The following is a 12,896-nucleotide window of genomic DNA, read 5'->3' on the forward strand; positions in this document are numbered from 1 at the left end:
ACAAGTTCACCACTCATTGTATGAAAATAAATTCTTAGCTCGTGTGAAACCCATCAATTAACTTCAATCTATGGCCAACCAGTTCCAGAGGGATGGAACATTTAATTGGTCTGATACTCATTGTAGAATCAAATTCATATGTAACAAGGTTATAGTCTGATTTTGTCTGATAATTGCTTAGAAGAGGGACGTTTGTGGCAGGGGAGATCATTTTTTTTTAGCAGAATTAGAAGAGATGGGTTCAGTCTTCCTAAAATTCAACTGTTTTCCCTCCACCCCGTACTGTGGGCCAGACAACCAATCTGAGCAGAGAAAATGTGAGAGGTGCTTAATGATGGAAAGTTCAGTGTTGTTATTTTTCTTCCATGTATGTTATTTTCTTACTTTTCTTTTCCTTTGCTTTGTTATAAGCAGTGCTTTTCTTGTTGTGAGGAAATGGCCACTTTCTGTGGTTTTTGTTTTTATTTTTAATTTTTATTGAGGTCCTGCATGGCCACTGTTTTGAACTGATTCAATCTTTCTCAATAAGGCATTGTTTCTCAGTTAGTTTGACCTTGATATTAAGCTTATCTGACCCTTCCAGACATTTTATTTCAATCAGAGACAAGGAACAGCAACGAGGAAGTAAACAATTGCAGCTGCAGGTGACATCATCCACTCCAAAAGAAATAAATTGATCTTGATGACCTGGTCACTCAATACACAACTGTACAACATAGCATTTCCACTACCCTATTCTATATTCAAACAAAATTTCAGAAGAACTGGCCCAGGCAAGATAGCCTCAGAAAACAAAATGCAATAGCTTGTATTTCCTTTGAAATGCACTATTAGATGCTATTGCGAACATATCCTGCATCTGGGATGCGTGCATACATTCCAGGCTGGACCATGTAGAGGTCATCCTGATTGTCAGCAGATTATACACAAGCATCCAACTGCACACGATTAAAATAGGATGGTTGGGTTGAGAGATGACAAAGCAGCTTGTTGGGAATAAACTGTTTTGTTCTGTTGCTACATTGATGCTAAATTTTAGAACTGTCTCTTCACCCCAGCACAGCCCAATTCATCAATTAGGAACTCTACAGTGATAGATCCTAATTACTCTTACCCAGTGGCCAAGGCTGAGATGTGCTTAATAACACTAGATCTGCATATAATATAGTTAATAAAGGTAGAAATTTGTGAAATTTCTTAAAAGATAAACATTGTAATCTGATAGTTTTTTTAAAATTTAAATTAATAAGTGAACATTGATGGAATGTATTGGGACTGACTTTCAATTTGCTGTTTGGGCATAAAACTAATACTGGAAATCAGCCACCCACTACAGAAAGTGCATGATCTTCATTTCTGTAGATGGAAGGCAACAGTGATTAAATGACATAAGGGGTGATGGTGCAAGGCAAAAGGGAATGATAATAGGACAAGAAAAGAACAAAATATGGGTTGAGAGGTGCCATAAATTACGACAACAGACTCATTATCAGCCAGCTGCTGTCCGAAAAAAATGGAAGCTCCAGTTATGGTTCGAAACTGTTGATCTCAATGCTCTGCTCAGGTTGTAAAATTCCTAATGGAAAGATGAAGTGCTGTTCCTTGAGCTTCAATCGAGAAGTGTAGGAGGCCGAGGATAGAGGGGTCAGACTGCGAGCAGGATGGAAAATTAACACAACAAGCACCATCATCACATTGTCAGTTAATCACTCCTTCCTTCCACCCTTTAAAATGAAGATCAAGCCATTTTTATATCAGCAGATGATCCCTGATGGAAGATTTTATGTTAGTCCTGTCTCTTTTTTTTTCCCCTTACATCCCTTTACACCTCACCTTTGAATCCCAATTAAGCCCATTGCTTTCAAACTTCACATTATAAAAAACTTTTGATCTGAAATATTCTTTCCTCACACATATATTCCTGCCTGGATGCTGCCCGACCTGCTGAGAATTGTCTGTATTTTGTGTCTTTATTTTAGAGATCTGGCATCTGTGGTATTTGTTCTTCCATAACTATGCACGTGCACGTCGACAGGCTAATTGCAAAGAAATTGCAATCTTAATGGTGGTTGACAACCTCAATCTGGAGCATGAATGCCCAGCCAGTTCTGGTGCATGACTAAGTGTAGTTAAAAGAAATACAAAATCCTGGAGACACTCAGCAATTCAAGCAGCATTGGTTGAAAGAGGAATGATTAGCTGGTCTGAGACACCTGGTTGGATTTTCAGTGGCAGAAAACGTGGGGAGGGGAGGGTTAGAACAATGGGAATAACTGATAGAGAAAATGGGTTAATGCAACAGTGAGAATGTTTATCTGCTGAGTATGGCTCTTTGGAAGAAGGAATCTGCCTCAGCTCAGATTCAGTTTAGCTTTCACTATCTTATTTATGCTCCAGGACCATTATTGCAAAGCTGAAACAATTTTTCACTCCAACTCTAACCTTCTATTGTGAACGTGCTCTTTAAACCTTGACTGCATGACCATTTATATGCTAAAAAATAAAATGGTGGAAGTAGTAGTTGATTTGGAGAGGCTGTTAGTAGGTAAAAGAATGTCTTTCTAGTGGGAGGGCTAATAAGAGGGAGATGGGGAGAGTTCAGGGACAGTACATGCCTGTTAAGTGAAGGGCAAGGCTGGCAGGATTAGGGAACCCTAGACTAGAAATATTGAGGCCAGGAAGAAAAGGAAGGAGACATATGTCAGGTATGTTCAGATGGGATCAGGAAGGAAATCAGGAGGGCAAAGAGAGGATGGGAAATAATTCTGGCAGATGAGATAAAGGTTAATCTAAAGAGATTCTATTTATATGTTAAGAGCAAAAGAGTAACGGGGAAGAGAATAGGTCCCTTAAAGATTTTTAAAAAAGGTTTTCTGTGTGTGGAGTCACAGGAGATTGGCAAGATTCTAAATGAGTATTTCCTATTTATTAATACTGTAAAAAAAAAGGGACATCAGGGAACTCAGGGAAGTTAATAGTGATAGGTTGAAGAGAGTCTACATTAGACAAAAGGAAGTGCTGCCAGTCTTAAAACATATAGAGGTAAAAGTATTGAGGAAGTGAGGGGAACTAGGGATTAGACTGAGAAAACAAGAGTAAGTTGTGGTGTATTGCCTCCCTGATGTGGGGGGAGGGGGGGGGGGTCGAGGTTATAACAATATTATTGGCAGTATTCTTAAAGGGTGAGGGCAAACAGCCTGAGGTTGTGATTCATACAGATGCTCATGATGGAGGTAAAACAAGGGATAAGGTCTTACAACATGAATTAAGGTGTTCAGTGGTGTATGAAAGAGCACAATCTGTCAGGTTGTATTCTCTGCATTATATCCAGCTGTGCATGCTGGTAATCAGACAGATAAATGTGTGGCTAAAGAGATGGTGTAAGAGGAAGAAATTTAGATTTCTGGATCATTGTAATTGTTTCTGGGGAAAGTGGACCTGTATAGCCTACCGGAACTAGATCCAACATCTTTTCAGGAAATAAGAAACAAACTGCCAGAAGAACTCAGAAGGTCAGGCAGCATGGTCACGACAGAAGTATGGTCAATGTTTCAGATCAGCACCGATGCTGCCTGACCCACCAAGTTCCTCCAGCAGTTTGTGTTTTACACAAGCTTTAAGCACCTGTGATCATCTTGGGTATCCTTGCAGGAATGCTTGCTACTGCTTTCAGGGTGGGACTGGGGAAAGCTCAAGATAAATGGTTGACGGGAAGGTACAGACAATTTTTCATAAACTGAGTCTAGTAGGTAGAACAGATAAGGAAGATGCCAAATATTTTAGCGCAAGAAATTTGTTTGGTAATACAGATAAATTAAGATCTTTATTGGGATATTGATGCTACCATGGGAGCATGGTAGAAAGATGGGCAGAACTGGCAATTCAACAATTCATGGTATAGAAACTTCAGAAATGACAGAACAATGTAAAAAAAAAAGAGGTTATTATAATATAAATGTATGAATCCACACCTGCAGTTAAAGGGGAGGATATCCAGCGTGAAGAGAGCATAGAAATACTAAAATGTGGAGAGGTCAATTATTTTCATGGCATACACTTTAAAAGGTGCTGGGAGACTGGAGTAGATATGTAGAGAAATCTAACAATAATAATGTTAATGCTGATAGGGAATTATTAACTGCTATTGTGAAATTTTTGGATGTGGCAGATTTCTAAAGTGCATCCTGGAGAGTTTGTTTGATTCAGAACAGATATTCAAACTACTGGTATATCTTCGGGAATGAAACCATCAAATGGCCAGGGTGTTAGCATTTTGGAGGGTGTGTCCATAACTCTGTAGATTTATTGGTAGTCATGGAAATAAAATAAGGATAGACCAGAAATATTGAATAAGGAGAACTTCAACATCATCAGGCAGTACCTCTCAAATGTAGACTGGAGTCAGCTACTTATAGGTTTGTGGGAGTCATTCAAAAGTGGAACAGTGATAGATCAGAGTCAACATGTTCTCTTAAAGGTGAAAGGTAAGGAGAAAAAGTCTAAGGAACCCTGGAAGGTTGGATAAAGTACAAAGAGAAAGCTTGTGATAAGTATCAAATAAAAAGTCAGTAAGGTTGACAAGAGGACAAAAAGTATATGGGGTACATAAAACAGAAATTAAAAGGAGAATGAGGATGAATGGTCATTAATATTAAGGAAAATATTAAAGTATTTTATATTAAGGGCAAGAGAGTAACCAGAAAAAGAGATCTATCAAGTGGAACTTGAGAAAATAGAACCTTCTATGTGAAAAAAAATAAATTAGTACTCATTAAAACTTGCTGTCCAAAGTAGGTATAATTCGTCAAGGGAAGACAAGATGTTGACTGGGCATCCCATGCTTTAAAATCAAGCCAAAGAAGCCTTACCCATATTACTGGTTATATCATACTCCTCATTAAGTCCTTTTTGAATGCCTCCCTTTACCATATTGAGAAGAATTAACACACAAGGATTCCAAGAGTAACCACGATGCCTTCCCCAAAATAATCACCATCCAATTTAACTCCCAGGCTTCAAAGAATGGCAAACTTCATCAAGTAATATTAAAAAGCTTTAAAGTTCTGGTGAATGTTGGTGAGTTCTGAGAAGAGACCAAGTAATATTAAATATAGCCAATCAGCACCCTATCCAGTGATTCAGATTAATGTTTTGACAATAGTAATATTTTACTAAATTAAGGAAGACAAACTTTGTGCCTTTTCATCTAGATGAACATTGAAATTGTTCAGATCAATTTGAAATGTAAATTGTAACTTCATAATCCAGGTGATCATTATAAATCACTGAAACCATTATTTGGGCTCTTATTCAAGTTATAAAGTCCTCGACTTGTTTAAGCATTCCACATGTTGTCCACTGCTGTTGGAATCTTAAAGTCCTGCATTTTCACCTCAGTCCCAAATTGCTTAAACCTCGGCTCATCAATATTTATGTGCAACTAGCTGCCCTTGTAAAGGACCGATGTTCTCACCACACTTGTTAACAAATTTCATGGTTAATTCCCAGGAGAGCAATCAATTCCCATCAGGAACTTATTTCTGTCATAAATCTCTGCCAGAACATTAATTTAAAGAGTCTCTATAACATGTTCATTGGTATCATTCCACAATTGAACCTACATATCAAGGAGATACATTTATATATACATTCTAGCTTCAACTCGGTAGCTTCAATATGTAGCAATGCATCAACAATGTGGATGCCAGTGTGATTTTAATCTTCTGGAAATGAAGTAGCTTTCATTTGAAAGAGTAATGATGAGTTCAGATCTTAAATTCCCCATCCCAGCTTTCGATCACTGGTTTCACATCAAGAGTCAGCTAAAACACGCCCATGCGTTGTGTTCGCCGTAGGGAGTGTGACTATCTCTTTTTCAGAAAGCAAATAAAGAAAACCATTTCAACTACATCAAACTCCATCATGAAAATCGTTCCAAAGTTTTATGGGAAGATCTGCATTCCATTTACATTTCAAGAAAGCTCTATTCCACAGCACTGTCAGGTCAATAAGAGGAGGTCCAAATCTCCAAGTTTACTTAGTGCTACACTAAAAAAAAGCAATCACGTACTGAGTCAAAATTATGTTACAATGTAACACCATGGGATTATAAACATATTTAACACCTATTCTAAATTCATTGAACTTTGTTCTAATCATGTGTCCCCAAACCATCTGTAAATCACAGCTATGTGATTGTTTACCCTTCCCAAGAAGTTTTGTTATTTTGTAGCTTTAACTGTTTCAATCAAATAGAACTGTCTGCTCATCTGTTCTTGTGGATATTCTTCTCAAAGTTAGTCCCCTCATTCAAGAGTCAGCTCAATAGAGTTATGCTAGAAGGAAGCTATATTTGACACTCATGAAGAATCGTATTTTTTACTTGCAGTGAGAGAATAACCTTCAATGACAAATTAAGCAATAACGCCTGCATGTTGTGCTGGGAAATTGAGGATAAGCTGGACAATTGAAGGATGAAGCCACAGGCCTTGTCCTTCAATCGCCTGGTTTGTGCTCAATTCTCTGCTTCTGCACAGGTACAATATGTTCTCGTTATATGGCCACAACCTCGATATATTCAAGGCACAGATGAGCAAGTGGGTCAATTTTCTTGCGGCACAATTTTCATTGTGGCCATCCTCTCTCTAGTCTGTAAGCATGGTTTCAAACCAATAGAAATATGAAATTGTTCACAGGTATAATTAAAAATATAGTCTTCCAATTTGATCTTACAAAGCAAATTTACTAGACCACTGGTGAGTGATATGTTCTATATATACACAATCAAAGCAATTAGTAGAGTTTTAAGTGGAAACTAAATTAAATATGAAACAAATTCTATTCTAATGCATTAGAAAAACCATTAGCAATCAAATGTATAGATCAGCTCTTTTTCTGAAAATTGATCTGGGGACTGTTAAGAGAGATATATGGAAAATAACAAAACCTCCAGAGAGTTTAAGAAATATTGTTACATATCTTTCAGTCCTGATCTTAACAGCCAGTCCATAACTGTCAGATCAGTTCTAAACCTCAAATCACCATCACTCTGTAAACTTAAGATGCCTGAAAAATAAAAAGGACTTTGAAATATTGGTAAGTGACGATGAGAAATGTATCCTTTTCCATCTGGTTGTCAGTGTTTAATGGTAAACCAGAATGCATATGGGGCAGTCCAAGCATGAAGGGCAGTGGGACACTCATGCGAAGAGCTGCTCTGTCCCTCTGCAAGATCAGAAGCCTGTCACTTCTCTCATTCTGCCTGTCAGCCTTGAGACACTATAACTTGCCTTACCTCTGTGTTGTACACTCCATATATCAGGAAGATGAAGAGACCCTATAAAGACAAAAGGAGGGGAAAAAGCTGTTAGCTGTAATCATTTTCTCACTTGCAATTCTGAAACAAAGTTTTCCCGGGAACAAACACACAGATTCTTGAAACTGACAAGGTCAATTTTTATTTTTCAATTTCATGAACTGCAGCACAAGTACAGTATCCACCTCAGAGGAAAGCAGCTCTTTACAAATCTGTTACCCAACTGAATGGCAATCAATGTTATCAGGACAAGTGGGGGTCTTGAAAGAAACAGGTTTCATTGAAACAACCACCACAATTATTGCAATCACGCAACACAAAACTTTAATAGAATAAACAAAGAGCAGGAAAATGATGTACTTTGCACCAATGCAAAGTTAAATAAGCAACATAAATTCACTTGAACCAGTGTCCATTGGAGAATTTACATTACATTGAGAATCACCTTGGCTCAAAGGAGTACTGGGAATTATGAGTTTATTCGACAACATGACAAGAGTACATAATTGAGGATGGAATCACAGAACAGTTCCAAAGGAGTACAAATTTTCCAAATGCAATGTCCTGCAGATAAGCTGTTAACCAGAAGTCTTGTTGACGATTTGAGATGAACATACAAAGGTCCCAGGACAAGATCAGCAGAGACGTTCTCAGGAACAATTTTTCCCTTAACCAACATGATTTTAAAAATTTGTCCCTTTTGATATGAAGGAACCTTATGTCACACAAACATCAACCATAAAAGCATAAGCATTTATTCATGAAGTTATTGAAGACAAGGACTTTGAAATTCAGTGTTGCTCATCTAAGTTGTCATCTCAATTTACTCCCATTTGATGAGTCTCCACATCAGATGTGAATAAATTTTTGAAATTTAACAATGGGCTTTGAATTTCCTCCTTGTGCACATGACCTGGGTAATTTTTGCAGATCCATTGAACTATAATTCCAGAGCTGCTATTGTGCTGAACCATACCAAAAATCAGAGCAGGTTGCAGCTGGCTTCAAGGCAGTGAATCCTGAAGCCGCACCTTTGTGGTGCTGATGACTTGGAGCTATTTTTTTTATAATATCAAAATTTGTATTGAATTCATATCTTTTTAAGCATTCGCTGAAAATATTATGATTAAGTACTTCCAAGTTGTGTGCAGTTATCAAGATTACAAGTTTCTATTTATTGACATGAACATAAAATGTATATTTTTTGACCTCTAAAGGCACACAAAGGTGCAACTGGTCCAATCCAATCTCAAGAAGAGCAAATGTGAGCCCTTGCAAAAATGTTGAGTGTCCTGAATCTTCCTTTGAGGTGACCCCATGCAATGTTATACACACTATCCTTCCTTGGCATGTCCATGTGGGCCATTTGTGAACTGCATCTGGCCTCTTGAATCTGGATGGTTATGCCTGATCCCATTGGGGATGCACCTGATCAGATATGCCAGCATTTGCTCGTCAGCTCATTCTTGACTTCCATGTTGCAATCTACAAGTGCTGGAAGAAACTGACCTTCGATTCTCCAAGGAACTACCAGCTAAAAATCTGATAAACTCAGTAATCTATCTCATCTTTACCAGCATTAGCTTGGTACACAGTAGTTCTGAGGTAGGATAATTATTGTAGACAATGCTTGCAAAATTATATTACCCCAAAACTAATTAGTGTCATTTAATGTCCTGAAATAAAGTACAGAACTACAGTGATAGGAGTCAGCCAGCCCTTTCAAGCTGTACTTCCATTATCAAGCTCACACAGATCTGTACGCTAATTCCATCCACCTACCTTGGCTTTGTCTTCTAAAAATCCCAAGACTTACAATAATTTGTCAACATTGCTTTAAAATTATTGAATTCGCCTCTAGTGCTTTTGATTGGAGCTCCATATTTCTACCATCCTTGGCATGTGTTTCTCTCTTGAACTCCTTACTGCTAATATCAACGTTTTATTCCATTTGTTCTACATGCTCCCAGTAGCATAACAGGTTTCTTCCCATCTCCCTTACAAAATCCTTTTAAAACCTTAAAAATCTCAACCAAATTTCATTAAGAGTTGAAAAATGGCATGTCATATTCCACTTGGGTGACTTCCTGCCCAACCATATGAACACTGAATTGTCTGATTTCATGCAAAATGTCTGGGTGGGTTATGGCGGTGCCTGGCGGTAGGGAGGTGTCAGGGAGTGACGGTGCTGGCAGTGGGGAGGTGCTTCGGGTTGACTTATATGTCGATTGGTTTTTTTTTTAAGTTTAATTTAAGGGCTCATTTTTATATCTGGTGTACAAGTCAACCCTTGATTTTTGAGGGTTTCAAGACTTGACTTATACACCAAAATATATAGTAAATTCATTTAATCTCACATTGTTTCGTAATACAGATTTTGCATTTATTTATTTTGCAGCGAAACTTCACAATGGCATTACACATCATATTTTAATGCTGCAATCAGAAATCTAGGCAGGCAAAGCCATAATGACTGAGTTACATCAGAAGTTGAACCATTTCATACAACTTGTGTTTTTTTTCAGCTCATAGCATCACTGATAATTTTGCCAAGATTGTAAATGGAATTTAAACTGGATATCTTTGTATTTATCATTATATTTTCTTGCCATTACATATTTGTTCAAACATTTTCAAAATATTTGAAGCCCAGGAGTAGGAGAAACTTTCCACAGGATTATCAATTACAAAGTGCAAGAAGAGCTAATGACCAATGAATATAGCCCAAATGTAGGCACCAGTCATTCAGAGACAACCTTTGAGCAATACACTGATAAATATTTCTCCACAAAATTATGAAATTTATAATTTAAAAATTCATTGATGAATCAACACCATTTGTTTGATCAGTAACCAAGTACTTGGTTTCATAAACATTCACAACTTAATAGTATTAATTTTAAGTCATTCATCAAGCGTAACAATACTTCTTTTTAATCCACCGATGACATTTCCGCAACAGATATTCAATGGACTTTTTCAGTTTATGAAGGATTAACATCTAATAACAGACCAGAACTATGCGAGCTTTAAAGTACATGTGGCTGTTTCACTTCTAGCTATCTCTTATCCTACTTTCTCTTGTCATCATCCTGTCAGAGTTCAATTTTTTTTAAAATTTAGACATACTGCATGGTAACAGGCCCTTTCAGCCCACAAGCCCGTGATGCCCAATTATACTCAATTAACCTACAACCCCAATACATTTTAATCGGTGGGATGAAACTGGAGGCCCCAGGGAAAACCCACACAGACACAGGGAGATAGTACAATTTTCATTTGGAATGTTGGCCTTCATAAATCGGAGTATTGAATTCAAGAGTAGGGAGGTTATGATGAAATTGTACAAGGCATTGGTGAGGCCAAATTTGGAGTACTGTGTACAGTTTTGGTCACCAAATTATAGGAAAGATATAAACAAAATAGAGAGAGTACAGAGAAGGTTCACGAGAATGTTGACAGGATTTCAAGGTTTGAGTTACAGGGAAAGGTTGTGCAGACTGGGGCTTTTTTCTCTGCAGTGTAGAAGATTGAGAGGGGACTTGATAGAGGTGTTTAAGATTTTAAAAGGGGCAGACAGAGTAAACGTGGATAGGATTTTTCAATTAAGAGTGGGGGAGATTCAAACTAGAGGGCATGATTGAAGGGGGAAAATTATAAGGGGAACATGAGGGGAAATTTCTTTACTCAAAGGGTGGTAGGGATGTGGAATGAGCTTCCGACAGACGTGGTTGAGGCGGGATCATTGGTTACATTTAAGGAAAGACTGGATAGTTACATGGATAGGAGAGGACTGGAGGGGTATGGACCAGGTGCTGGTCAGTGGGACTAGGAGGGTGGGGATTTGTTACGGCATGGACTAGTAGGGCCGAACTGGCCTGTTCTGTGCTGTAAGTGGTTATATGGTTAAAAATTCTTTACAGACAGTGCGGGATTCAAACCCTGGTCACTGGCGCTGAAACAGCATTGCGTTAACGTTACGCTAACCATACCACCCTAAGTGTGCAGTTCTATTGCACTTTATCACAAATATAACCTGCTATTTTACCAATTTTACACTGGAGGAAAAAAAGGAAATACTACTAAGGTTATGTAGATCACTTAGCCACATCCTTGTCTACCCTCTGGTCAGCTGTAATCTTCTCTGAGCCCTCCAGACAAAAAAGGAAACCCAGAAATTACAGATGGGCTGACCTTGTATTTTTGAAGGAAGAACAATTATTGAACCTTTTTAGTAGTGCTAAATGTCACTCATTTATAAGTTACGATTATCTATTATTATTTAGATATTTTACAGCTAGCAAATATTGTCACAGTCTGGAACCTCAAAGACTTCAGTGCTAATGTGAAACTGAAACACACCTTTCTGTGTTTCTCTGCAGGGTCCTACTGCCAAACCATCCCATTTGACATTCCCCATGCAAGTTTAATTGCCTTTACAGAGGTCTGTATTAAAGATGCTGGGGTTCACATTTTGCAACCAGTCAGTGAGGTTTGTGGGCATCAGAAGAAGCAGTGGTCAGCACAAAGCATCAGAGCAGAAGAATCCCTCACACTCCATCCCACTGCATGGAAGGAGAAGAATGTGACAGAGAAGGGGCCCAGATCAGCTAGGTCCGAAGTTGGTGAAGTAGTTGTTGAGTCAGGGGAAAAAAAAACAACCCGATGCATGTCAAAAGCAATCTTCCAAGTCCAGAAATCAGCAAAAATACTTTAATGATTATCACACTAATTAACTTGCTGAAGGCTACCAATATGACTGTCATGTATTGCAGCAGACTAGGCTCCTGGACAGATCAAGCCTTCCCTCTACTAAAATGCAGCATTGCATGCATTTTACAATTTCTAACGGGGTAACAATATTAATTGTCGACTTCAAGATCGTAAAATACTTGGATTTCTTCCATGTAATTTATTATTTCTGTATTTCAATAAATACTTGCAAGGGAAACGGTCTATGTGCATCAATAATTTGGTAAATTTTGTGATTAATAAGCACCTTTTGAGCATCAGATTAATAGATTAGCTGCTGCCAACTCTCTGGATACTGAAAGTATGCATTACTTACACTTAGCTACGAAGAAACTTAATATGGCTGACCCCGGAATTTTTTTCATAATTCATAGGATGCGGCTTTTGTTCTTCATTCCAACTGCCCTTTAGCCAATCAGCATGCCTGATCACACCAGCGAATGGTTTGGAGTCAACTGCATGACTGTGGGTTTGCAGACATAGTGAGACCACACTGAGGAAGGATAGTAAATTTTCTTCCTAAAAAGAGCATCAATTAACCATATTGGTTCTCTCAATGGTTTAACCTAGATTTACTTCCTGAACCAAAGTTACCATATTATATCCACATAGAAGACAGCATTTAAACCTTAAAAATGTCATCCCAAAACCAGGGGTCATCTTACACACCAAGTATAAAATCTGAACCTCAATATACAGTGACTGCAGTTTCTTCGGTGGAGAATGACGATCGCCACCAGGTGGATTTCTTCCGCCTTTAAACGTATGTTCTATCAAACATGAATAAACGCATTCATTGACATCGCTCCCTTTCAGCTTTTTTTCTTAG

The 12,896-nt window shown here is 38.1% G+C and overlaps 1 protein-coding gene across 1 annotated transcript in view; it reads right to left on the minus strand.

Annotated features, from left to right (window-relative positions):
- Positions 1–12,896, minus strand: part of LOC138765302 (adhesion G protein-coupled receptor D2) — a 326,991-nt gene that overhangs the window by 186,120 nt on the left and 127,975 nt on the right. Inside the window, exon 18 of the mRNA XM_069942347.1 lies at positions 7,295–7,336. Within this exon, the coding sequence (XP_069798448.1) occupies positions 7,295–7,336 (42 nt within the window). The remainder of the gene's footprint in view (positions 1–7,294; positions 7,337–12,896) is intronic.

This window comes from Narcine bancroftii, chromosome 5 (genome assembly GCF_036971445.1).
Source record: "Narcine bancroftii isolate sNarBan1 chromosome 5, sNarBan1.hap1, whole genome shotgun sequence".
Taxonomy (NCBI): Eukaryota; Metazoa; Chordata; class Chondrichthyes; order Torpediniformes; family Narcinidae; genus Narcine; species Narcine bancroftii.